The 27,029-nt window shown below is 44.3% G+C and overlaps 3 protein-coding genes across 7 annotated transcripts in view; 1 reads left to right on the top strand and 2 right to left on the bottom strand.

Annotated features, from left to right (window-relative positions):
• efr3a (EFR3 homolog A (S. cerevisiae)) overlaps positions 1-4,473 on the top strand; it is a 58,023-nt gene extending 53,550 nt beyond the window's left edge. For all 5 annotated transcript variants that reach the window (XM_069510762.1, XM_069510763.1, XM_069510765.1 and 2 more), the window contains one exon: positions 28-4,473. In XM_069510762.1, the coding sequence (XP_069366863.1) occupies positions 28-133 (106 nt within the window). In that variant the 3' untranslated portion in view covers positions 134-4,473. The remainder of the gene's footprint in view (positions 1-27) is intronic.
• Positions 4,474-4,912: 439 nt separating this feature from the next.
• oc90 (otoconin 90) lies at positions 4,913-15,352 on the bottom strand. Its single transcript, XM_069510760.1, has 21 exons — positions 15,217-15,352; positions 14,771-14,839; positions 13,383-13,557; positions 12,364-12,470; positions 11,991-12,122; positions 11,659-11,706; positions 10,914-10,979; positions 10,548-10,658; positions 10,147-10,212; positions 9,831-9,920; positions 9,383-9,508; positions 9,129-9,275; positions 8,864-8,977; positions 7,842-8,060; positions 7,115-7,216; positions 6,747-6,968; positions 6,288-6,380; positions 6,016-6,187; positions 5,765-5,871; positions 5,381-5,675; positions 4,913-5,295 (listed from the first exon to the last, which is right to left on the bottom strand). Exons 1-21 carry the CDS (start codon positions 15,257-15,259, stop codon positions 5,007-5,009), a joined length of 2,793 nt encoding a protein of 930 aa, XP_069366861.1. The 5' UTR covers positions 15,260-15,352; the 3' UTR covers positions 4,913-5,006.
• Positions 15,353-16,815: 1,463 nt separating this feature from the next.
• Positions 16,816-26,592, bottom strand: LOC109641874 (HERV-H LTR-associating protein 1). The gene is made up of 13 exons (XM_069511641.1): positions 25,960-26,592; positions 25,381-25,461; positions 24,584-24,667; positions 23,738-23,821; positions 23,580-23,663; positions 23,445-23,501; positions 22,809-22,889; positions 22,670-22,699; positions 22,489-22,578; positions 21,947-22,064; positions 19,387-19,548; positions 19,070-19,152; positions 16,816-17,422 (listed from the first exon to the last, which is right to left on the bottom strand). Exons 1-13 carry the CDS (start codon positions 26,081-26,083, stop codon positions 17,379-17,381), a joined length of 1,122 nt encoding a protein of 373 aa, XP_069367742.1. The 5' UTR covers positions 26,084-26,592; the 3' UTR covers positions 16,816-17,378.
• Between the last annotated feature and the right edge of the window lie 437 nt (positions 26,593-27,029).

The raw sequence follows: 27,029 nt of genomic DNA, 5'->3' as shown, positions 1-27,029 counted from the left end.
CCTCCTCCTCGTCCTCGTCCTCCTCAGACCTCCTCCCAGCCCGTCCGGAGTGGTTTCCATCTCAGCGGGTCACACCCAGCACCAGTCCGTCCCCGTCTACGAGATGAAGTTTCCAGACCTGTGTGTGTACTGAAGATAATCAACGCACACACACTCACACACACACACACACACACACACACACACTCACACACACACGCACAACAGCTGAAACACAAAATGCAAAATTTAGAAATGCTGAAAAAAAGTAAAGACTCAGTCCCGCCCTGTCCTCCAGCTTCCTGTTCGGACCAGCAGGTGTCAGGAAAACTAACTGCAGCAAAACAAAGCTGAGTGTTTTTGCGGAGCCACAGATCCTCGAACCTGAAACTGCTTCTGAATCCAGTCGCTGATTTGCTGCACTTTGTTTCCTGAAACTAAAAACCACTTCATTTATCAAGCTTTGACTTTCTGACGCTTCTGAGTCGACCAGCTTCGCTCCGTGTAAATATCCTCCGGCGTCACGTTCAGCTCTTACGAACGGTCTCAGCGAGTGAAGCTGGTTTTCCTGCTTCTTAACAACATCTGCTCTCACGTTCATCAGTAGACGTCGGTCACTAATGAGTAGAAATGCAAAAATATGTGCTCTGTCCTTAAAAGTGAAATATGTTGGTTTTAGTTTCGCAGCTGGAACGACCGGCTCAGTGTAAATAAGCAGAAATGACTTCAACAACCAGCTTCGTGTCACGTGTGGAAGTGATCGCTGTACTTTTGATTTTCCGCTCAGCAAAGAGACTCGCGAACAAAAGGGCGAGAGCGAGAGTCGTCTTTTCAGAAGTGCTTCGCTCGTGGACGATGATTGACGGAGCTCGTGATAAATGTTTGGCTCTGATTCCTGTGAAGTAGCTTTTCTTCCGCGAGCATCGTCAGCTGTCAAACAATATAAATGGTTCTCGAATGTTGAAGTAGAATCTTCTGAAAAACTCACAGAATTCCTTCATTTCACAGATTTTCTAAAAGATTTCAATGACAAACTGCTTCAGCGTCTTCCAGCTCCCTTTTGTTTCTGTTTAATTTCATGAAGGAACTTGTGTCTGTGCCGAAAACTGTGTGTCGTGACATCACAGCCTCGTGTTGCTGCGTATGAGCACTTTGGGATTTTAAATAACACGAGACAGGAAAGTCATCGGCTCCTGAATTCTACCCGATGAACTGTAAAAACTCTCGTCCTTTAGATTTACGTTTACATCAACCAGCGACTTTAACTCCTCATTTCTCTTTAGGCAGTTTTTAAAAACTCAAAGATTCAAATCGTCTTAGTGTGGAAAAAACTGAGTTTCATTCCAAAATAAAAGCAGCAGCTGAAACCTCGTCTTCCTCACCACGGAACACGTTAATATTTATAACTCTGCTACGAAGCAGCGACATCTTGTCGGATTTAATCATCGGTGCTTTTCCAACATTTACCACAAGCCCGTGTTTTTCTCCTGAAGGAGCCGGTGGAATGAGATCCTTCGTATCTGGAGCTGCAGCTGTGATGTGTAATAACCGATGATTATCAGTGTTTCCTCTGATCTCAGCTCAGTGGAGGAACAGAAATCCGTGGTGTTGGAGGCAGAAAGCTGCCGCCTGAGCTCGGCCGGAGCAGAACCGACTGGGACCTATCGCAGGTTGGCGGTTTGGCTGCGTCCTCGGCACAGGGGCGGGGACAGTTGCTTGTTTGGATCCTGGTCGTGTCGATACCTTTGAAAAGAACGAGGTGGTGAAAGATGGAGAGAAGTAAGACGGAGAAACGAATGAGAGAGAGGAGGAGGAGACGTGATGGCGCCTCTCTTCGTGGCCGTGAACATTTCAGGTGGTTTCGTATGTTTTGTAGTTGTTGAGCGGACGTTGTGGTTAGAACAGAAAACAGGATCCGGATTGTTCGGGTCGGAGTTAAGGTCCGAGCCGCTTCTCTGGATCAGTAAGAGAGACGCAGCGTCACTTTACCTTTGTGCAATAAACGTAACGTTAGCTTCTGAAAACAATCACCTCAAGATCCACTCATCGGCTCTTTTGGATCTTTCAGTCACGTGATCCGCGTTGAACCAGCAGGTTTGTAAAGTTTCACGTCCAGAGCCACGGGAGAAGATGTGTCAGAGAAGAACTGGCTGTGATTTGTGGAGCTTGACGTAGTTACAGGATCTTCACGAGCGTGTGATTTGAAGGAACCGTCAGAGGAACGAGATCTCCTCAGTGTTTGTTGATTATCTCAGCAGCTCAGCTCATCGACCTTTACATGCTGAGATCTTTAAATGTCAGCCGCTCAGATTCTGAATCCTGACGCAGCGAAGAGCAGCTGAAGAGTCGTCGTCGTGTTCTCCAGTGGGAGACGTGATGTTTCTGCTGGAAAACATCTTGTAACTTGTCGAGTTTCTGTTACTTCATGAAGCGAGTGGCCGAACAAAAGAAAAATCCCTTCGACGTATAAATCATCCTCCGCCGCGGCTTCACCTCCTGGGTCAGTGCAGCGCGAAGCCTCATTTAAAGTCTCAGAATCAAAGCTGTACTTGAAACCGATTTCAATCTTAATATCAGGTGGTCGAGCCGGGATTATATTTTTTTAAGAGATTCATCGAAAAACAAAATTCTTTCATCAACTGGATCCAAAAAAATCTGATTTTTCTTCAAAAACGGATCAAAACATCATTTTTATTCAAGTGAATCAGTTTGAAGGAAAATGAGATTTTGCAGTTGAACAGTAGATGAACGGTTTGTTTTGGATGCGGCAGGAACACGTGAAGCTGTTCATCATATATTTTTCTACATGTTATGCATCATGTGTTGTTAAATTGTTGCCTGGTCGAGATTTAGACATCGGGAGATTTCTTCTTCTTCTTCTTCATTTAGTTTTTTGGTTGTTTATCATGAGATTGATGGTTCAGCGTTTCAATGGGGGTGTGCAGAGCATCAGTGTGGGAGAAACCCTCCCGTTACGACAAACTTGATTTTTTTATTGTAGAATTCATGATTAAAATAAAGTATGGGTTAAATATCTAGAGGCAGATGATGCCAGTTATTTTTTGCAGAATAAAATATGATAATTTTACAATCTAGATCTTTTTCTTTTTTTTTCTTGAGAAGTTGCAGTTTGTGGTTCAGACAGAAACAAACGCTTCATCAGCATCAACACAAACGTGTCTGCTCCGGTCTTTCAGTTTCATTCACCAGCATTCACACGACCTTCAAGTCCACCGATAACCTCGGATCCACTTCACGTCACATGTTCAGTGCCACTCACGCTTCTCCAGTTTAGTGTAATCTACATCCTGGAGATCACGCCACACAGACGCTCCAGAATTTGACGGAGAATCAAAACGGTTTTTAAAATGTTCTTCCGTGAATCCAGCGACTGTCGGTGCAGCCGCTCGTACGTCGCAAATAAAAAAACGCCCGTAACTAATTAACGTTAATGGCGGGAGCTTCAAAACAGTGTCACTTTTACTGAGCAGCAGTTTCATAGAGTTGCTTTAAAACGTGATTGTAACCTTAGAAACACAAATAATAATAATAATACATTTAAAATGTTTTTCATGCAACAAGCGGAAAAAAATCAATAGTTGAACTGCGGGACAGTGAAAACTGGGAAAAGTTTTGAAGTTGAGTTTTTTCTCTGGAAAAAAAATGTCTGAGATCGTTAAAGTTATTTTGCGATGGATCTGAATCCTGAGCTGCAACTTCTTCTAAAGTTAAATGACTTAAATGAATATTATATTTAAAAGCTTTTATATGTGTCACCATCAATAAAAGAGTTTCTTCCCTTATGCACAATAGAACATGACTTTGTGTTTGGTACAAATAAAAGGTTCGAGATATTTCCGGTTCCTAATGTTGTGAAATGTTGTTTTCAAGAATAATTGTGTGAAAAAAGTCTCGAGCGATAGACGATTCTTCGAGTCTGAGATAAGAAGGAATCTGAATGTTGGAAACCTGATGAACTTCTCGTCACTTTTTTCAGTTGAATTCTGCACGAACACAAAGAACTGATGTTTTCTTGTTGATGCAGCAGTTTGTATTTTTGTGCCAGTTTTAAAGGTGAAGTTGTCTCGTCTGTGTTTCAGCCTTCACAGCCACTAACTGCTCAACGCTCGGCTTTAACCACTAGGTGGCGCTGAGGCTCGGCTCCAGCTGCAGGTTCAAGAAACAGCTTCAGCTTTAAATCTAGATTCCAAATGATTCATACGAACAAAAATGATCTGAGGTAAATTAAATATCATGTCAACTGTCGACATGAGGATTTCTTTCATTTATCTGCAAAACTGATTTAACTTGAAATTATTTCTACACGAAAGTGTTTCGAGAATTCCTCCGTCAATTAGTTGAAATAGGATTCTTCACGAATAAAGAATAAAGAATAAAAAGTTGAATGTGACTCGAACCTCGACGGAGGCGGAGCCTCAGCTTCATCACTGCTCATTAAGATTCAACAGAATAAAATGTTTCTATCAAACCTGATGAGCTGCAAAGTTTTTATTTCTGGTTTAGTTTTCCTCTGATTCACTTCTCTCCCTCCATCTCTCTCTCCATCTCTCCCTCTCTCTCTCCCTCCATCTCTCTTTCTCTCTCTCCATCTCTCTCTCTCTCCCTCCATCTCTCTCTCTCTCTCCATCTCTCTCCATCTCTCTCTCCATCTCTCCCCCTCCGTCGTCTTCTCTCTCTGACTCCACAGCTTCAGGATCCAGATCTGATTTTTATTCTTTTTCTTCACAACGATTTGAGAATAAATATTTAAGAAGAAGAAGAAGATTAAAACGAGCAGCTGTGTCCTTTGAATCAAAGACACGGGAGATGTTTCTTTGCGTTTCTTTATATTTTTAATAAATTCACTGAAGAACAGTTTCACTTTGAAAACCTCAAACATTTGATTTTCAACATCATTTCATCTGAAAACAAGTTTATCTGCCCAACTTCAGAAAAATGCCCCAAAAATACTGGAAATCCCAAAGTTGCTTTTAGAAACAATATATTTACTTTTAGTTTCCTTCCTCTCACCCCTCTTCTTCCTCCTCCTCTTCCTCCTCCTCCTCCTCCTCCTCCTCCTCCTCCTTTTTCTCTTCCCCTCCCTCCCCTGGTCTCGTTGATGGCCGGTGTCCGGGGCTCTGCTCTGGACTTGGCCGGTGGTTTTGGGTTTGAATCCCACTGAGTGTCTGTGTCTCTCTGCTCTCGTCACTGGAGCCAGGAGCGAGAGGTGGGGGAGGGGGAGGAGGATCAGGAGGTGCAGCCGGCTCGACGGAAGGATTCAACTTCTCCTCGTCTTTCAGGTTCCAACTTTCATCGCTGCAAAAAGACAGAAAGCTTCTTTAATTCATCAAACTCAAATAACCTGTTTTCTCTACTCCTGGTGCTCGTCTCCTTCTCTCACCTGTTTTGAACGTGGCGTGGAGGAGGCGTGTTCACAACGGTCGATGCCTCGTGTGCGTCGCCGGGTTTCTGCTCCTTCAGTTCGTCAGAGCCTCCTCCCGGCGTCTCCTCGCTCTCCTCGCTGGACTGAGGAGTAAGCTGTGGCTTGGGGGGTCTGCTGGCCCGGCGACAGGGGGGCCCGGGTCCGCCGCACTGCTGCGACGGCAGACTGTGGTTGAAGTGAGCGGCCGCCATACACTCTGCCGTGGTTTTGTCGCACACACACTGAAGTTTGTCACACACAGTGACGCCCTGACCTGAGGAGGAGACGATAAGAGTGTCGGCACTAGTTTGTCTGTGGTTCGTGGTTTGATCCCGTCGTTGCTCGAGTGGAACAAACACTCACATTGTGGCTTCCTGTTGTCACAGGAGACGCGAGCGTTGAGCTTCCTGTCCGACCTGCAGCCCATAGAGCCGATCTGCTTCAGGCAGCAGTGATGGAAGAAGCAACACCTGAAGAACACGGTTCACATGGTTTCAGTGCAGAGACACGTCAGAGAGACATCAGAGACAGAGACACGTCAGAGACAGAGACACAACAGGATTTAGAGTTTACAGAGTGAGATCTTTATCCTCTCATCACTTCCTGCTGCTCACCTGTCCAGCTGGTCCAGAGGTGTCCCTCCGGCCTCCTGTCCACAGTAGCAGCCGTACATCTCGTACTCGTGTGGACATCGTCCCGTCAGACAGTGGAGCATCTCCCCCAGCGCCGGCATCTCCCGCCTGGCTCGACCGTCGCCGCCGTACAGCGTGAAGGAGAGACTGCATTCTGCCGGAAGACACGGGTTCAAAAAACGACAGCTACAGTTTGTGGAAATCTGCTGGAACCAGAACGTCTTCTTCTGTTTCACCCACAAACTGAGTCGTACCTTTGCTGTCGGCTCGTAGTTGTAAGTCGCTCAGACCAACAGACTCCAGCAGGGACCAGGCAAAGAACGGCACCGTCCTCCTCTGAGCCACGTCTGTCCACAAACCAGAGCTTGATCAGAGAAACACACTTGGATTTCCCCCTCAGACCTTGTAATGTTCTGTAATGATCCAGTTTACTGCTGCAAACAATGTTTAAAACGAGCAGTGAATCATCCAACTCACACACTTTAACCATTTAAATATAATTAACGTCACTGAACCCGAGAAAAACCTTGTTGAGTTAACGGAGACGCATGAGGACAGGAAGACGACTTCCTGGTTCTGAGGGAACAGGATTTATTCCTGAAGAGCTAACGACCACATGAACATCATAGTTCACGTTCACAGTAAAGCTGCTTTCAGCAGACGTGTCCCTGTCGTGTCCCTGACGTGTCCCTCACAGTCTGACTGGACTGTACCGTCTTTGTCTTTCTCCTGGGAGCTGTCCATCTCGTCTCCGTCCACACACGGTGGTTTGTCCGTCTCTTCTTCCCCAGACTCAGCTGTGGTGAGCGGGGTTGATGTTGTGGTGGTTTTGGACGCGATGATCTCAGATCGGGGTCTGACGGAGGTGACCCGTCTTCCCGGTGTCGCCACGGTGACGGTTCTCGCTGAAGTCGATGATGTTGGTGTCGCTCGACCTGAAACACGTGAGACAGAAGTTAGAATTCCAGCCGCGTTTCTTTTCGATATATGAACAAACAAGTGGTTTGTTAAAGGTGCAGTGTGAGTTTAGTGACATCTAGTGGTGAGGCTTAAACGTTGAATATAAAGTATTTCTCCTCACCTGGACTGAGGGCAGCGAGAGGAGCAGCAGGAGGAGGAGTCAAGTCCTCCTCCCATGAAGCCTCAGGAGATGTGGGCGGGGTCTGTGGACCTGTGGACGAGGCTGCGATCACAGATGTTTATTCTGCGTTTGATTGAAACTGTTTTTTCTACATGAACATTCCTGAACGATGGTCGTGCATCTGACACGACGACTGAAGCTCGTCTCAGCAACATGGACACACAGGTCAAAGGTCAAAGGTCACAGTGAATGATGAAAGATTACATTTGTAGTAAACTAGTTCAGGTCAGATTTGATGGATCAGAACATTTGTTTTGAATCTAAAATTACGTATTTTTTATTTTAATTAAATTTAACTGTCGTGTCAAGTTCGACATTTTTCCATCTGAAATGTTGAAACGTTTAATTAGCTCAGCTACTTTCCACCACAAAATAATGATTCCAGAAACAGAAAGAAATGATTCAGACTTAAATTTGATGTGTAAAACTTTTCTTCCGTTGTAACCGAGATACGATCTGAAACTTGGATCCGATGATTGAGTTGAATCGTCTGAATAAATAAATAAATACGATCATTCATTCATTTAGCATCTTGAACTCTGCTGAGTGATGAACGAGCAGATTAAACCGAGTCTGAGTTCTGTTGTTGATCAGATCTGTTCTGCGTCGCTGCTGCAGCTGTGAGTTGTTTCACACATTACTTTTCTAATGGAGCCTGTTTATTCACCTGCTGCTGTGATGAATGAGGCTGCGGGCGTTGCGTTGGGCGTTGCGTTGGGCAGTGCGTTGGGCGTTGCGTTGGGCAGTGCGTTGGGCGTTGCGTTGGGCAGTGCGTTGGGCGTTGCGTTGGGCGTTGCGTTGGGCGTTGCGTTGTCCTCACTCCGCTCTCCTTCCTGTGAAGCCGGAGGTGACGCAGGTGTGAACGTGGAGCTGACGACTCGTCCACCTGCAGAGAAGAACAACCTGAGACGCTGCACATTACTCCGCTGGATTAAACAAAGCGTTACGGCAGCAGACGTCCTGCTTCTGCTCCTCCTGGGATTTAAAATGTAAATGATCGTTTATGTGTTGAGTGATTCTCGTCCTCGAGCCGCAGACACCTGTCAAAGCCTGTGTGTGTGTGTGTGTGTGTGTGTGTGTGTGTGTGTGTGTGTGTGTGTGTGTGTGTGTGTGTGTTCAGAATACAGATGTGGATGAATTTCAATGAGGAAGCATCTAATGGCTGAATCCTTCTCCTGTGGATCTATCCCACAATTCATTGCATGCTGGTGACGATGCTAACAGGCTAGATATAATAATAAAGATGGAGCCAAAGCTTCTCTGTCGCCCCCTTGTGGCTAGCTGCAGTAAAGCTCATTACCCCTCCTCCATGTTAGCAGATGGGACACGAACTAAAGAATCAGCGGAGACGTTAAATAAATGTTTGTAAAGATGATTCTGTCGTTTCAGCTCGTTCTCATCTCAGTTATTTGATGATGTAAAAACACGCTGAGTCATGATTGACAGGTGTCAGCGTTCGTACAGGATATCTTGGCTTCCTTTCTGGACGTGGGAGGAGGAGGAGACGCGTCGTCCATCTTTATTTACAGTCTGTGATGCAGCCGCTCAAAGTAGCTAACGACGCCGCGGTAACAGATGGACGAGCCGGTGACAAAAATAAAAAATCCTCCATCGACCAAATCAGCTCCTCGTTCTACTGAGGCCACGCCTCCTTTATCTCAATCCACTGCACGTCGGAGACAAACTGACCTGTTGGAGAAGCCGATGTGGTTTTCAAAATGGCCGTGCTTCCTGTCACGGTGGTCGTCGACTGTGTCGATGTGGTTTCGGTGATTTTGGTCGTGAGCGAAGTTGTAGAAATATCTTGGAAGAAGAAAAACAACATTTGATGCAGTTCAGTTCAGTGACGGTGTGAAAACATCGGATAGGTCACGACTCTGTGACGTCACTCGTGGTTTGTGAGCGGCTGGTTCAGAACTGAGGTCCTCATCAGGAGGTCGTGTTGCTTACTTACTCTCATCTGAAGCTTCCTGCTCTCCTTCATCACCATCCTCCTCCTCCTCTTCCTCAGACGAGTCTCTCGACGTCGTGGTCGTTTTTCCTGCCTTTGGGCGGTTTTGTGATTTTGTTGACGTCAGCGATGAAGTGGTGAAAACTGAACCTGCAGAGTCACAGACGTATTTATGTTTGGATTCTAATCGACCTTCCTCGTGAGTAGTGCACATTTTCTTGTACCAGCGTATTTTAAACTGAAAACTTCTTCTTCACCTTCCTCAGATGACTCGCTGGGAGTTGTAGTCCTCAGAGGAACATGTGACGACGGAGATGTCGTCTTTGAATTTCCATCTTCAGAGTTCAGCGAGGATTCTGCTTCACCCGCTAACAAACCGGAATCTGTGGCAGCAAATCAACTAATTCGATTAAAACGTGAATGAAGACGTTGAAATCAGACTAAAGTAAAACTGTGATTTCAAACAAGAATATTTATTTTTTATCTAAACATGTTTCATTTTCTTTACTTTAAAAAAACTGTGTCAAGTTTTTAGAAAAAGTTTTTATGACTTTCACATCGAATGAATCACGACTCACTCGAAGGAATAACTTTACCAACTGTTCATTTATATAAAAATAAAATATAAAGGAATGTGATCAATCATGACACACACACACACACACACACACACTCACACTCACACACACAGTTTTCTTGGCTCACCCAGGCTGGATGCTGGAGGATTGTGGGATGCAGGATCCACATTTATCTCTTCCCGCTCGAGTGCTTCCTCTGTCACAGTTTCATTCAAATCTGTAAAAGCAGCGACAGGAAACGTTGGAGCCAACAAGTGAGTCATCGAGCAGCGGGAGTCGAACAGCGGGGAAATTATTTCTGGAGTTTTGGAAGCTGCAGGACGATCAAACTTGAGCCAAATGTAAAAACATGGGCAGCTTGGAAAAACACAGGTCTGGCAGAAAAAGAACCTGAGCAGCGAGGATCATGGGAAACGAGACGGCGAGTGATGTGAGTGTTTGACCTTTAGAGATGAAACTCAGGTGAGTCGTCTCCTCCTCGACGCCACCTTCACTTTCCTCAAACTCCTCTGAAATAACACACACACACACACACACACACACACAGAATGGTGGCGAGTTTCAAAAACACACAACTGAAGTTCTTCTGGTAAACAAACACAAAAGAAACAACCTGAACAAAACCCTTTAAATATCCTCTCACTGAATATGTCTGACTTTTATTTTACCTTATTCTGTGTCTGTGTGTGTTGTACGCTTGTGTTGTACGTGTGTGTGTTGTATGTGTGTGTTGTACGTGTGTTGTACGTGTGTAACGGTTCCTTCCTCTGTCTTTAAATAACTCAGGGCGTCTCTGCTCGTCGGTGTCAAACCTGCGACCTGGGCGTCAATTAGAAGAGCGTACCAGCAGGGGTCAGCAGAGGGGGCGGGCCTGGTGGTGAGGTGATGAGGTCACCATCCATCCCCGGGGTGTCGCTCTGGTTGTCCGCTCTGCTCGTCATTAACCCGTCCATCTCTGCCGACCACACACAAAAAACAGATTTCATCACCTCCTCACAGTTCGTTCGTCATCGGTTGAATCTACAGACGCGGTGGAGAAAAGTCCTCGACACCAGAGAGCAGAGCGTCGTCATGACTCCATCATCAGTTTTATCTGTTTCTGTGTCAGACGTTATGAGACAGTCCATCTTTTACATGTTCTCAGTTTCATCCTGAACCCTGTCGTCTTCTCTGCGTCTGAACGAGAGCGGAGAGAGAGAGAGACTTTTACCTGCCGACAGGAGCGAGGAGTTGTAGATCTGGAAGCTCAGAGAGTCGTTCACTGCAGACTGAAGATCTGGAAAGAAGAACGATTCATTTACCTCCAGTCAAATCAAGATTCATCTAAACCTGCAATAAGGTTTTTATACTCGTGTATGGGATCTTATCAGGATCACAAATATCTTGTGCTTGTGTATTAATGTCGTACGTCACCTTTTGTACGCCTGTAAAAAGGAAAAATATTTACTGTGTGATTCAGATTTGTGCCGGGACGTTTTCACCGGCTGATAATCCAAGTTTTCCGTTCTGCTCTCTGTGGATCTCGTCCTCATTTCATTCATCAGGAAAGTTTGTTTGAGACATGAAATCATGGAGTGAGTTTAAAGTTGAGGCTGGAATCAGTAAAACCTTTTCTCGAACAGAAGCCTCTCGGTGAAGCTGCGTCTCTAACAACCTCCTCTACCTCAACTTCACCGCTCGTCTATATTTAGACCTTTTGTACCATCCTTGATTTGTTCTTCTGCAGCCGTGTGGGCAGGAAGCTCCTGGATTAAACGTCAAGAGGTCGCGTTTTAATTGGCTGAGAGGATCAGAGGTGTGACTCAGCTGTTTCTACCCAGTCAATCGCTTCCTGGGATCTGACATCGCCGACCCGCCCGAAACCCCCCCTCCCCCCCCGACTGCTGACGTACAGCCTCGAAAAAACAACCCGATCCGTTTGAGGTGACCAGAATGCTGACGTCACTCAGACTCACCTGCTCCTCCGAACGCTTCGTCCGTGTCCACGGTAACACCGAGAACATCTGGAACACAAAGTCAAACTGAGTCTTGGCTTCGGCATTTCTTGATTTCACTTTGAAAGTAAATGAACCACATGAACTTATCCAGTTATTCCTGTTTCAATGTTGTTCATGTTTTAGAAACACTTGTGTTTAACGTGTCCTTCGCAAAGACCCTGGAGTCCAAACGGTTCCTGCTCAGTGAGACGTGCGTGGTAGAAAACGTCAGGTGCAGTGTGAACGTGAAGTGACGGTGCGTCCGAGCTGCAGTTTGCTGCGGTCACCCGCTCCTGCTCTGGTGAACTCACCTGTTTGATTTGTGGCCGAGCAGGACGACTCAGCGAAGCCTCTCAGAGTCGAGTTGTACGAGCGCTGACTCATGCAGTCGATGGCGGCGAGGTCACATTCACAAAACCTCTGCTGACACCAATCACCATCATCTCCGAGATTAGAGAGATCAAATGAGGGCTGTCGGTTAATTTCCCCAGATACAGCGCTGTCAGAATATTTATGAAAACACTGGGACCATAGTTCTCTGGTGGAACAGCAGCAGGATAAAGTACGAGTACTCATCGCAATATATTTATTTTCATGTAGAACTAAAGTAAAGTTGGAGACGTCCTGCAGCAGCTGTGAGCTTTGCTTCATGTTTACTCGACAGGACGTATTTGTCAAACTTACCACAGCTGCTGTTTGAGGCTGGACAGGTGATGTTGTTTGGGAGGAGCGGCAGCGCCTGCCTGCAGGGGGCAGTGTTCTGGTAACACAGTCTGTGGGTCTCGCAGCAGCTGCAGTAAAAAAAGAAATGACAGTGAGCGCCCCCTACAGAGCCTGGAAGTTTTCTCTGGTCATAATATTTCTGTGGAGGCTCGACCGGCTGATAATGTTCAAGCTTCTTCACGTGTTGTGTTTGGATTAACGTAGTTTCTAAAACCACCTCGAACCACTTTACTGCCACCCACTGGACCGAAGTGGCACAACAGTCCAAAGTGAAAAGTGACGACACGCCTGGTTCTGAATTTAACTTTTCAGTTCAGAGGTTGAACATCTTCTAACGTCAGACACACACTTGTGAATGTAAAAGTAGAAGTTGCTACCGACTCTAAAAACTGGAGCTTACACGTTACTTTTGCCAGCAGGGGGCGTCGAATTACAACAGATTTCAAATGAGATGAAACAAGTCGTATTCTTTGGTTTCAGTTTGTTGAAATAAAGCAGATCAGATGTAAATCTATTAGAATCCACTGTTCACGCAGTCTCTAAAGAAATATTTATTATCATTATATTCATTTAATAACTGACTCAAGATTTAACACGAACTAAAGCAACTAAACTCCTCCTCTGTCGTCTGTTCGTCACCATTCAAACACCTCAAACTCCCGTCACAACATGTGACCTGACGCAGGTTTCACGTTAAAGAGACGATTAAAGACTCAAACGTGTTCTTTCATTTGTTTTCTGACTAACAGATTTCTCTTGTAAACTCCTGAACTGTGTAAACTGAGCGCTGCTGGTTTACAGGAACAACCATCAGCTCTTTATTCTCGTTAGATGAAAGATGAGAAAAGATCTCATGGGTTTGTTTATCAGCTCTGAATCTCCTGCTGGTCATCAAACGTCTTTAAGACTCTGCCTTCCTTCAGCCTCTGAATTCAGTCGAGCTGCGTCTGAACACCAGCTGCTGCTGATTCTTTACTTACACGTCCAGAGGATCCACGGGGTTTCCAGACGCCGCATGTCTGCAGGAGCAGCCGTAATCTTCCAGGTCGTGCGGACAAAGCCCCGTCGCACAGTGAAGTTTCACGGCAAAATTCAGCAGCGAGGGGAAATTATCGAAGACCGAGTGGATCCAGGTGAAGCGCAGGCCCAGACACTCTGGAGAGGAGAAGCAAAACAAGATGGAAACTGAAGAGACAAACAACTGAACAATCTCACTCATGTTCCAACTCGATTTCCTCCATCTCGAGAGCCGGCTGATTTAATCATAGATAATCCTGTTGCTCAAAAAAACCTGAGTCCAGAGACGCATGCGGGGCAGAAAATTGTTTAGGCTGCAGCTCTCCGCATGCCAGATGTTCCCGCGGTGCTGATTAGGACTGTAGGTGTCCCAGAACATCACAGCAGGCGGACCAGTCGACCTCAATGTCAACAACTGCAACAGAAAATGTCACAAAAACAGCAGCTGGAGGAAAACGATGAGTCCGATGAGAGCGAGACGTTCAGCCGACGCTCGAATCCATCAACCGTCTGTTGATCGGTTCAGTTCTGGATCTTTAGAAAACAAATCTCATCACATTTTAGATTCACTTGAATTTTCTTTGGATTTCTTGAACGATTGTTCTAAAGGAGAAAAACACTGAGTTGAGTCAGATTTTCAGAAAATTGAAGAATATGAGTTTTTTCCATCCACGTTATTATGCTAAATGTTGGTCGGTTCCCTGACATGAGCAGCAGATGGCGCTAATTCTCAGGTCAGGTCCGTTTTACTGCAGAATAAGGCGGCACAAAACAATGATGTGACAAAAAGGTCGAAGGTCGATGAGGTGAAGTGACGGACGTGTTAACGATTCAAAGAACACGGAGCCTCCTCATTGGTCCTCGTGCAGTTTCATGCGCTGCTTGAGTGACATTTAAGTCACATGATTTCTCTCCATCATCATTTATTGGTTAAATCTGTTTCCATGGTCACCAACTTCATATTTCACATTTTTTTCTTAATTTTCCATTTTTTGTGTTCCAAGTGAAAATGTCGGTTTGAATGTCGTTAAATCTCAAATCAACATTTTGAGGAAATCAAACACTTTAGACAAGTTTGTTTTATCATTTTAAAAAACGCAGGATCTCGAGCAGATGAACGAACGTGATGGTCGACAGATTTTTATCAGTGACACTGACGACTCTGAAGTCTCTCTGACCTTTCTGCAGAAGTCACATGTTCGTTCACTGCAGGCTGCGTTCAAGCGTCTCACTGAACCGATAGTTGACTCATCTTTTCAACCCAGTGAACCGTTAATTAGCCGACTCGTTAATGAAGATTAAAGCTCATGTGTCTCATGTGACGGTTTATTACATCATGTGTCCTTCTTACCAATCATGAAATCTGCAGTTTGGTCACTCGCCTCTGGGTCGGGGCAGAAAACGGAGGCTGCACAAAGAGCTGAAGACGGAACATGATGGTTATTATAAATGATTCTTGAACGCACCATTGACCACGTCACATGTTCATCTTACTACATTAGAATAATTACACAAAAACACTCGAGATCATCACAACATCATGTCATGACAATGTTTCTGTCAGCAACTGAAACAAAGATGAAAAATGTGAGCGAGCTTTTTAACTTATAACTTTTTATTTTGAATCAAACAAGTGGCTGTTTGTCAGATTAACAAAAGATGAAGCAGTGTGATGGGTGATGTTATTTTATATTATATTATATTATAGTCCATATAGAAGATTTAAAATCAATAAATAACTTTTGTCTAAATGGATTTGACCCTTGAAACAGGAGCGGGACGTTGTGAAGAACTCACCAGTTGGAGCAGCAGACAGGATGAAAATCCACATCAGAAACATGACTGGAACCTGACGTCACAGGAGGAAGCTGTGGTTTCATGCAGAGCGGCTCACAGGTGAGAAAACAGCCGCCTCATCCACACTCAGTCTCCACCGAGCTCCAGAGAAATATCTGGGTTTGAGCTGCTACTTGTTCCCGGTGTTGAGTCTGTCTGCGGTTTGCTGCAAGGTTGAGGAGAAACAAGGTGATGTGGAATAAAAACTGAAATCAAATAAGACACTGTCAGAGAGATCGTTTCTTTAAAACAACTGCTGCAGGAAACAAAATCAAACCAGCAAAACCAGAACAAGGAGCTGAAGGAGTTTAAGAGCTGCAGGATCGTTCACCAGTTTAACACAACAACACAACGACACAACAACACAACAGTGGTTCCAACACAAAGCTTAAAAAACAAAGTGATAAACAACAGATCGTTTTTTTTTTTACCTTCTGTGGAGACGTCGAAGTTTCTTCATTGAATTAAAGTTGCAGTCAAACGTGCGTCCTCAGGATCGATGTGAGCAGCAGCGAACACGTCGTCTTGTTTTCTGCAGAATAAACTCTGAGCTCCTCTGACTGTGTTTATCAGTCCTACCTGGGGGGGGGGGGGGGGGTCAGGTCTTATTGGCTCTCAGGTGACACCGGAGCAGGAGCTTATCATGGTTCAGTTGCTGTGCAGGTATTTGAGGCTGTAGCGGAGGTGGGGTCCTGACAGGGGGACCCACAGAGTGGTCTTTGTCCCGCAGGGAGGTGGGGGGGGTGGATCTGTGACCCGGGGGTCGACCTGCTCTTATCTGATCCTCCCAGGAGTTCAGATCAATGAGCAGCAGTGGGGTGGGGGGGGGGGGGGGGGGGGGGCGTGGAGCACAGGAGCTGAGGGTTTAATAACCGGGGGGAGGGGCTTTGTATGGGACAGGTGCATCTGGGGGGGTGGTCCAGATGTTTGTGTCATGTGACACACAGGAAGTGGATAGATTTACATTCACACCTTCAGTCGAGCTGCTGCTACAGAAACAGTTTTTTCTTCCGATGAGAGTTTGAAGAAGAACTTCAGAGCTATAAATACATTTAATATATAAATACACACGTTTATTTCAAATATCTCCTCGTACATAGTACACACACACAGTGTCCCGTGCCACAGTACTTTACTCCAGTACTCGGTTCTACACAGAATATTCAACTGGTAGTGAAATGTGCATATTAAAAAAACATTTGTTTATATTTTATTGAGTATTTGATTCTATTTATACTTTCACATGTTCTCTTGTTTAGGATGGCTGAGGTCCAGGGGGTAGAGCGGGTTGTCCACTAACCAGAAGGTCGGCGGTTCAATCCCATCTCCCCCCGTTTCACAAGAAGCCAAATTTCCCCCGATGGTGAAGAAGTGAACTGTCATCAAGACGAGAACAGATGGATATGAATTCAAACCTTCTACCTCATCCTGAGTTCATCTCATCTTAAACCTGGTTTTCTGACGCTGCTTCACTTCGGAGATAAATCACCACGGTAACTGACGCTGCCCCTGGAACACATCCAAACTACTGAACATTCATCATGACGTCATCGGTGAAGAAGTAAACGACATCATTAAAAAGTCTCTGCACAGACACAAGCTGAAATAGATTGATTACAAATATGTGAAAAGATATTTCCTCATAGCTGTTCTGAATTGAATCTCACGTATCCAGTGTTTTGATTTCACGTTCACAGCTCTCTTCTCTCTCACGTCATATTTTTACAAGGTGCAGTCATGTCTGATTGACAGGGAGCAGCAGGGGCTGCTGGGAAAATTTGGCCAGATTTTTATTTAACTGACAACTAAATTTATATTAGTTTCTATTTTTTTTTTTTTTGAATCAGCAGTTGATTTGAGGAGCCTAGTTTTAGATTTTTATAAAGAGTCCAGGACGAGTTGTTTTCGGTTTAGTCGTCTTTTCTTCTTCCTCCTAAGACGTAAGTCCGACTGTAGTGATGAGCGTCAACATGGTGTGAACAGTTTCCTGAAGGTTTGGAGAAAAGAAGCCATCACACTGTTTCCATACATTCTGCAGATGTTCCAGCAGTGAACTCAGCTGCAGGTCGCTGGTTTCACTTCCTGTGATGATGAACGGCTCTTTGTGCTCGACTCCTCTCTGGTCACAGTTTATTGCACATCTTTGTCAAGCATCTCTGTTTCAGATCTGTGGGAGGAGGAGGAGGAGGAGGAGGAGGAGGAGGAGGAGGAGGAGGAGGAGGACAAACAGGTCAGTGACACTGGAGACAAATTCTTCAAACCCTCAGCTTTCATGTGCTCATCTTATAAAATAATCCTGCGCCAATAAAAAAATATATCAGACTATGATTCAAAGTTTAAAGTTATTTTATACATTTTTATTTTTTACTTTGATTCTAAGTGAAAGTCTTTTAATTTTCAACTGTTCATTTTAATCTTTCACTCACTTTTATTTTGTTTCAGTTCGTCTGCGGTCGAGTAAAAGTGTTAAAATCAGAGTAACAGGACGTGTTTTCTGATCTGAGTCTGAAGCTTCGTGTGTTTGTCCATCGTTTCATTTGATCTAAAGGACGAAAGACGTCCTGTCATCACCTACGTGGGCGTCGTCTACCTATACTTGACTCTAATTCTATATATACATATATATATCTCTCTCTCTATATATATCTCTCTATGTATATATGTATATACAGAATTATATAAATAGCTTGGCTTTGCCTCGACTGGCCTTGATGTCAATTTCAAATCAAACCACTAAATTCGATTCTAAGAATACACACTGAGGTCTAATTAGCGGCGGGAGGAGGACTGACACGGCAGCATGGCCCGGCGGTGGGATCAGCGTTGTGGGATGATCGGCGGTCAGAAGCTGTGGGAGAGGCGTCTCTCTCTGTGACCTCTTGAGCCCATTAGCTGTGAGGATTCGTGGCGGCGGCTGCTCGCAGGCTCCTGCAGAGACGCTGCTCAGTAATGAGCTCTGATACCAGCTTCAAGCAACATGGCCGACACGTCCCCATCAGTACAGGTGAAGGAGGAAGTGCGCTCCCCAATTATTTCTGACTCACACTCAACTGTGCTGACAGTCAACTGCTTTAAAAGCACCGACACAACATCCACCGAGAAACTGATATCGTCAGTGTCGTAAAAAACAAATGACTCGCGTGTTAAACATTTTATTTATCAGCTGTTATTGTAACCTCATCTGTTTTCTGTTGTAAAAAAAACCCATCATTCATCAGAGCACTTTACTTTTTATGAACCATGAAGGTTTTAGCATTTTATCTGATTCTAGTTTTAGGTTTTCCTTAAATTAAAGGAATAGTGCGTTAGACTACATCCACACAAGTACACAGCTTTTGTTTGATAATGAAATCTTAGGTTGAACTGAGAGCTGCATCCAGATCCATCAACACTGTGCAGCTTCTCACTTTAAATCAACAGCTAAATTAAAGTGAGTGTGAACGTGGAGAACGTTTCCTCCTTCGCTCCCTGAGCGTCTGTTCTCTGTGACTCTGCTGAGTGGGTTCATCTCCTGTGAGAGGAAGCGACTGAGAGTCTCCATCAGATCAGTTCAAAACACTGAGAAGTTCTGAACAACCAGAGTTTATCTCCAATGTTCAGCAGGAAACTTTAAAACATGAAGAACCAACTTTTGGTGGATTTGTTACAGCAGCAGCTCTGCTGGGTCAGGAAGCAGAGGATCATGGGTAATATCCAGCTGCCACTGTCCACAAGCTCAGTGGACGTCCTCTGACCTGTGACGTCCACTGAGCTTCAGAATCCTTCACACTCTAATGTGAAACAAAGTCTTCAACCTTCCTGCAGCTGCACTCACTTCTGGAGAAAGAGAGTCTCCTGACGCGCCGACACACCTCAGACGTGTGTTTCTCATACCAGAGGTGGCTGTCGTCACAGAACCTGCAACACAACATCAACAGAACAAAACTCAAACCTGACGTTTTCCATTTCACCAGTAAAAGCTTTGAGCTGCAGACGTGCGACAGTCGAGAGTTGATAAAAGGATCAAGACGCCGACTGTGGGTCAGGAAATGTGTGCAACAGACAAAACAGGTGAAGCTGTGGACGGAGGACTCAGCTCCTCCCATCACGTGTTTAAATCTGCAGCGGTGTCGTGTTTTGACGTGTGGAAACCTTGTCACGCGTGTCCTGTGGTTGACGGTTCTGCAGAGACACTGCGAGAAGAACTTGCAGAGCTCGAGGACGCAGGGCTGCAGCTTGTGAGCGCCGACCGTCGTCGTGCTGCTGGACGTCAACTCCCCGCTCTGCTCCGGCCTTCTCCAGGGACAGCCTCTCAACGGACAGAGCGAGACGCCACGTTAGTCACAAACAAGCTCGATAAAAACCTTCTGAGCTGCTTAATGAATTTGTCTGCTCTGCAAAACAAAGCCAAAGTCATTTGAAAGTAAATTACAGGGATTTAAAGACGATAAGTCTGAAAGTAGAATAATAAAACAAATACACGTTTAGCCTCTGAAAGTCTAAAGTGGTGATTTGGATAAATGAAGCATAATGTAGCTGCAGTCCTTCGGTCACTGGAATCACTGGTGCTTCCTAATCACGATGTGTTGCAGGTACAGAGACTCCTAATTACCATAACAATACATATTCAAATGAGGATTTCAATCAGATACTTCTACACATTCTGCAGTTTCTTTGTGACATTGTTAATCCAGACTATCGATATTTCTAAACATCTGCTTCGTCAGACTGATTGAACATTAAATAATTCTAATAATGTTTTCATTAGTGATAGTTTCATGTAAATTGTAAGAACTGTTGTTTTCTTTACCTTAGAATGTTCCCTTTATATTTAAACTTAATATTTAAATACTTAATATTAACATCGGAGGGGGTCCACTAAAATCTACACACTGAACCTTTAACTCAAATCATCTGCTGTTTACAAATCAACACAGAAGCAGCGAAGCTTAAACATGAAGTCGTGTGTGTGTGTGTGTGTGTGTGTGTGTGTGTGTGTGTGTGTGTGTGTGTGTGTGTGTGTGTGTGTGTGTGTGTGAGAGCTGTGCAGCTTGGCGACAAACACTCTCTGCACACTAATGACTCACTGACAAATGACTGAGGACGCTGCGGCCCCTCTGTTCGTTGCTAGGCAGAACTCAGTGGGGGGGCAGCTTCTAGGGTGACGTGTTACTGCCATCTAGTGGCAGTAACACGTCACACGTCTGTGTGCACCGAGTGTGCACAAACGTTTACAGCAGAGACATTTCCTGGTGTGTTCAAGATTCATTTCTTTGATATGTTTCACATCTGGAAAATGATTTATTTATTATCTACTCAAAAATACATGTTTCCAATGCACATTCTATCAAAATGTCCATATTGAGACATTTGGATTTTAAATTGGCATAAAAACATATTTGTCAACCTGCTGTTTGAACCCAGCTGCTTCTGAAGTGAAGTTATAGAAACAAAGAGGAACGAATGTTCCAACAAACATGTTCAGAAGGAAACTGATATTCTGATATTACTCTGAATCAGACGCAGTGTGATCTGATCACTTAGTGTCTGACCTCAACGTGTCAACATGTTTACGTCTTCATCACAATATAACGTCCTGTGAATCCAGAGGCTGTAAATTTAGATCAAATAATTTAGAGTTTCCTGCATCATCTGCATTTATTTATATTCTTTTCTGCATCTATTGAATATTCATCATCTTCAAAATGTCTTTATTCTTATTTTAACACCGTTCAAATTAAAGTCCCGACGTTATCTAGAAAACTATTTGACCTCTTCAGTCTTTTTCTCTCTCGACATTTAAACCAGGAATATTTGGCCTCAATTTGCTTTTAACCTTTGCAGCCTAAAAAAAACCACCAAAGCTTTCACATGAAGGGGCCGTGCCTGGCCACGTTACCATGGTTACCATCTCAGCCTCTTGCATGGATCGCTCCAGCTCTCTGAGTCTGACACACACACACACACACACACACACACACACACACACACACACACACACACTATGTCTATGTGTATCATGACTGTGAACACAGTCCCTTAAATCTAATGAAGCTGCACCAAATCACACACACTCATAAATATCAGTTCCCTTAAGTCCGTCGGATTTATTTCATCAAGATCCAGGAATCAGTGAAAATGTTGAAAATCCTCAAACGATCTCACGATGTTCGAGAGAATCACCTGATCGGACAAAATGTTCTTCTCTGACGTTCTGTCAGGTTCAGTGAAAATCCGTCGAGTCATTTTTCTGTGATTCTGTAAACTAACAGACGCCGATGAAAACACCCAATCTCCATGGCAACGGTAAAAAGCATTAAAGCAACACTGTGTGACTGTTACTGAGCAACAGCGCCCCCCTGTGGCCAAATATGATTCGTTCTTTTGGTCTCTGAAGTGTTTTCATGTTTAGGAAAATCAAAGTTAATCAATGTGTTGAGCTCTGACGGGGTCGTCCTACTGGAAGTTACCCATGATCCTCTGCTTCCTGACCCAGAAGAGCTGACAGAACTGAGAAGAGCGGGTGACTCTCAGTCACTTGTTCTCTCAGGGGATCGAACCCACTCAGCAGAGTGACAGAGGACAGACGCTCCACGTTCACACTCACACATCAGACTCACTTCAGTCAAGCTGCTGCTTCAAGGTAGAAAAGTTGTGTTGATTTAAATAACCTCTGCTCACATGAAACACCACTGATCCCAGACGTGTTCACCTGGTTTCTCCGGTTGCCTGCTGGGTGTTGTAGTTCTCCAGCTCAGTCCTGTCGTCCCTCGGGTCGTCGCAGGTCGGACAGGAGTCGGTCTGTACCGAGGAGCTGAGGAAGTCCAGGGCTGGGTTGTGGTTCTCAGGTGTGGAGATGAGGTCAGCCGGGTCAGGCTAATAACTGGGGAGGACGTGATGTGCTCGGACGACACTGTGGTGAGTTGTGTTGTACTTGCAGCAGTTGTCGACCTTGTTGTTGGTTGTAGAACAGTTGTCGCCTGGGTCTGCTCTGTATTCACGGTTGGTTTCATCGTTTTTTCCGTTGGTATCATCTCTGGTGCATCTGCTGTAGTTTGACTTTGTTGCACGACGCTTGTCAGTTGTCGAGCGGCGTCCATCTTTGCCGTTGTCGCAGCTGTTTCATGGTTAATCGCTGGTGAAACTGATGAACGAGAGGAAACAGTCACCGACCTGACCTGGACACAGCCTGAGCTGGTCTTCATCAAACCAGTCCTGAAGAAACGTGATGTCACGATGTCACAGGGGACTCACCGTGTGCAGTGGCGTGGACTCTGCTCGTCAACACGGAGCTCATCCCTGACGGAGAGATGTGACTCAGATTCGTGGGCGGTTGGTTCCAATCTGCAGAAAACAGATGTTTGGAAAGGAGGATGAAATGTCTCTTTAGATTCTGACAGACGACAACAGAACGAGAACGGAACGACTGACTCACCGACGGGAATTCTGAAGGACGAGACGTTACCTACTTTCAAAAGAGGAGGAAAATTTATGTGATTACGACAAATCACCTCATTTTTAATATTTATTTTGAACATAACATTTCTCATGTTCAGTGTCTGGAGGCATCAAACCTTTGTGTGGTCCTTCAACGATCGTCTGGTTGAAGAGCGGCGAGATGGAGCCGACGTCCCAGAGCTCTGGAACCTCTGGTCCTGGTGGAGACACACACTGAGCTTCATCATCATCACCATCACCATCACCATCACCATCACCATCATCATCATCATCACCATCATCATCATCATCATCATCATCACCATCATCTTCATCATCATCATCACCATCACCATCATCTTCATCATCATCACCATCACCATCACCATCACCATCTTCATCATCATCATCATCACCATCTTCATCATCATCATCATCATCATCATCAGGTAAAATATGAGACACTGGTGCATCAAACATTTTGATACAGAAATAAGAAAATAAAGTTAATCTGAACTTAGACGTCATCAGGGATAAAAAATTAATTCAAAAAACTTAATTTCACTTGTGGTAGAATAAGAATTCTGCAGGTTGACATCCACATGTGTGACTCAGAGGCTCCAGAGTTCCTCCAGAGTTCCTCCAGAGTTTCTCTGGAGTTTCTCTAGAGTTTCTCTGGAGTTTCTCCTGCCAGCCCTCAAGTAAAATCTGAACCCAGCAGGAGTTTGTCCGGAGGCGTGTTGATGATGTTTTGTTCCAGCGGCTCCACTCACCCGTCTTACCTGCCATCACGCAGATGTAAATACAGCCCGAGTGGTTCCTGTGACTCACTGACACACAGAACAAAGCACCATGAGAAGCAGCTTTTACAAAACGGGGCGCAAACAAACATGTTTCTATGAACTCACCCGACAAAATGGAGGCAGATTTAAAAAGCTCGTGCAGGTAACTTGTTGAGTTTCCGATCACATCCAACAGGACGGCAGTGAAGTCTGACGAGAAATACAGTTCAATTAAAACGAGGAGACCGATTAAAACCAGACAGAATGTGTTGCATGTTTCTCACCAGTTAAATCGTTGGTGTCGTTTGTGACGCAGTAACAGAATCTTCTCCTGAACACGTCGCTCTCCAGACTTCTGATGCTGGAAACTCAAGAAACAATGAAAGTTCAGAGAAGTTAAACCTGATGGATGATTAAAGTTCTGTGCTGTTCATCGTGTCCTGGTGTAAAAGAGACACCGACACTTAAAGAGAGTTAATGAAGACAAACCAACAACTGAACTTAAATATTCCATTGTGACGCACACACTGTGTATGTTCCTTTAAATCAGATACCGATATATTATACAGCCTAAAAAATCAAACCCTTATGAGAAAGAAAACTAAAGAAACTGAGGTTTGATATAACTATGAATAAAAAGAAAACGCAAATAGAGTGAATTTAAATGAGTAAAATAAACATTTTGTTATTTTAATTTGAACATAAGTGTAAACTTTTCCAACATTGTTCATTCTGTCAAATAAAAGTTTTCATATCAGCAAAATCACTGATTTAAAGTCGGCTAATAAAAGATCTGAGTGTTATTTCCTTTAATTTCTCTTATTTACCTTTAACACTGTACATATTCAATATGTTTCATTTGATCCTTTCACTTATTAACTTCATTTCAAGCTCATCAATTTAAACCCTGATTTAGAACCTGGTCTCTACGGTGGTGAATGTACGTGAGTGAATGTTAATCCTGATCTTTTTATTAAATAATGTTCAATAACATGGGATTACATGCAGTTACAAGCTCCCACCGTTAGATGGCACTACTGAGTTACATTTGTTACAGATTTATCCCACACACTCAACATGTTGAGCCACAGTGAAGCGTCTGATGACTGTGGTGTGGAGTGAATATTTACTGTTGTAGACCAGCAGGGTGAGCTTGTGCAGAGCCAGTGAGCTGTAGGACGTCACGCTGAGGAGGGAGAAGAGCTGACGGGAGCCTGAGAGACAAGAGGAGACGACTCTCTGAATAAACTCACTTGAACTGAACACGATCCGGAACCTGAAATCACAACTGCGACTGATTTGGTTTAATTTCACATTTCAGCCTCCAGAGGATTTCACTGAGCAGAAGTGTTCAGTTTCATCTGTGAGTTAAAACATTAAGTGTGATGATAACTTAAGAAGCTGAAACGTCCCTCAGTGGATACACACACCCACCGAGGCCCAACGGTCCCAACGAAACCACCTTTAAATGAGTTACAATAAAACCTGGATTTTTATTTTGATCCAAACCAAATCACACAAACTCTAAATATCATGTCTGATTCTTCTTCATCAAGATATTTATAATTCTTTAATTAAGTTGAAAAATGTCTTGTCGCACAGAAATCCGTCCCCTGATTCGGATCTGTACCAAAATATGATGATTTCACTCTGACCCACATCCGTCCACCGAAGAAACAGAAACAACACAGCTGCTTTCCAGAGATGTTAGAAGCAGCGTCAATGGAAAGAATATGAAAATGTTGACCGGCGTGAAAACCACTGACAGAAAACCACGTGAAATAAAGTTAAGTGATAAATCTTCAGATCTCTGACTGATCCTGATCCTGATCCTGCAGTTTGACTCTGCGGAGGATTGATCATGTGGAACATGAAAGATTTACAGCTCAGAATTGATTTGCACATGAATGATATTATGACAACGTACCCGATTGGCTTGAATTTATTAAAGTATTGACCAGAGGGGTGAGGTCGATGGCAGCGGGGTCGATGTGCTCTGCTGGGATTTCTGGGATATAAAAGCAGACAGTAAAGTCAATGTATTTGATCTCTATTATGGAATTAGCAGCATCAGCAAAAATGTGGCTCAATAATTGCAAGATGTTCTAAAATCACAGGAAAGTGGCAGTGACCTGGAGGCACTGGTCCCTGGGGCGCAGGTTATTTTACTGTCAAGCTTCATCTCATATATTGAGACCATGTTGACATTTATTAATCACAGATCGATCGATAGATATTCTGGAAGTTCTTTAAACGCAGCAACTGATCTTTATTTTTCTTTGTGTGCCGTATTTTTCTAGAAGATAATCATGGACATACAGTTTCATCGGCTGTAAATAAAGGTGGACGACATGTCTGCAGACATGAAGCTAAAATATCTGGGATACGAACACAGTGAAGTCTTGGAGCGGAGCTGAGGTATTGAAGTCCCACTGATTCACACGCTCGACTATTTGGGAGTCACCTTTTCTGCTGAAACCTAAAAACTAAGCAGAGATAAATGTACCTGTGGAGTCCAGGACGTCTCGTCTGTGCCTGACTTCCTGTCTGAGTCTGAAAGCTGCAGAGGTGAAAACAAAACTGATTTTACAGGTTCGTATCTTCTGACTCTTCATCTGCAAGTGATTCATTTATGATTTTGATTGTTTTGAAGTGTGCAGGACTGTGAAGAGGGAGAAGAAGTGACTGTGCAAAATCCATTCAAATCAACTTGCCCGCAAATGCATTTGCTCAGATTGTGATCTACATGACACATCAGTGTTTTATGAAGCTGAGATGAATGAAGACGAGTTCAGACCGACCTGGTATGAAGAGGATGAGGAGTAAAATAGTGGAAATCCAGATGATCAAACAGCTGCGTGGAGACGCTGTGATTCTCTGTAAACCTGCCATGGTCCAGCTGAAGCTCTGCTGTCGCCAGAAAAACACAAGTGATCAACTTTTCTCTTGTTTCAGTCGCTCGTCGTCGGCCGGCGTCGTTCCCATCAATTTTTGAGTTGGGAACTCGTCCTCGTTTGCAGACGTCTCAGGTTCAAACCTGAGCTCTTGTCAATGACTCTAAAGGGCGTGTTGAGTTTTACCAATGTGCTCCGGTTCTTACACAATGTCGTCATCAGGATGCATCTCCAGCGCCGTCATCAGGGGCCTGCAGAGCACAAAGCTTCACATTCACTCTCTGAATCGTCCCTGATCAAAGACAGGGTCCATCTCTGTGCTCAGTTTGACTTGACAGTAAAAATAACTTATCATCATCCAGAAGGAAACATCATCACATTTCTCATAAAACAATGGCCAATCAGGAGGCGTGTCCACAACAACTCTTTTCTTTTAATATCAGTTACAGAAAATATCAACTGATGTTTAGATAGAAATGATTAAAATTAAACTCCCTAGTTTTACCTGCTCCTGTGAACGTCACAACAAAGTCAGATTTTATACACACTGACAGACGTTTTTCATTTATCTTTGGGAATAATTGAACTGTTATAAAATCTGTCCTGTAGAGAGGGACACGTTTTGCAGTGCAGGTAAATGAAAAGCTGCTGGAGTGACATACGAGCCGGGGGGACGATCTGT

Source organism: Paralichthys olivaceus, chromosome 16 (assembly GCF_024713975.1).
Source record: "Paralichthys olivaceus isolate ysfri-2021 chromosome 16, ASM2471397v2, whole genome shotgun sequence".
Classification (NCBI taxonomy): Eukaryota; Metazoa; Chordata; class Actinopteri; order Pleuronectiformes; family Paralichthyidae; genus Paralichthys; species Paralichthys olivaceus.
This window is presented reverse-complemented; position numbering and strand designations above follow the sequence as displayed.

Bases quoted from the DNA above. Each gene is read 5' to 3' on its own strand.
- LOC109641874 (XM_069511641.1), bottom strand. From the start codon at position 26,083: ATGAATCACTTGCAGATGAAGAGTCAGAAGATACGAACCTGTAAAATC. The intron at 23,664-23,737 runs GTGAGAAACATG...ATTTCTCGTCAG, and splicing joins CGACACCAACGATTTAACTG to ACTTCACTGCCGTCCTGTTG. The intron at 22,700-22,808 runs GTTTGATGCCTC...TTTTGAAAGTAG, and splicing joins CGTTGAAGGACCACACAAAG to GTAACGTCTCGTCCTTCAGA.
- oc90 (XM_069510760.1), bottom strand. From the start codon at position 15,259: ATGTTTCTGATGTGGATTTTCATCCTGTCTGCTGCTCCAACTG. The intron at 9,509-9,830 runs GTGAGCCAAGAA...TTGCTGCCACAG, and splicing joins TCCTCCAGCATCCAGCCTGG to ATTCCGGTTTGTTAGCGGGT. The intron at 8,978-9,128 runs GTAAGTAAGCAA...TCTTCTTCCAAG, and splicing joins GCAGGAAGCTTCAGATGAGA to ATATTTCTACAACTTCGCTC.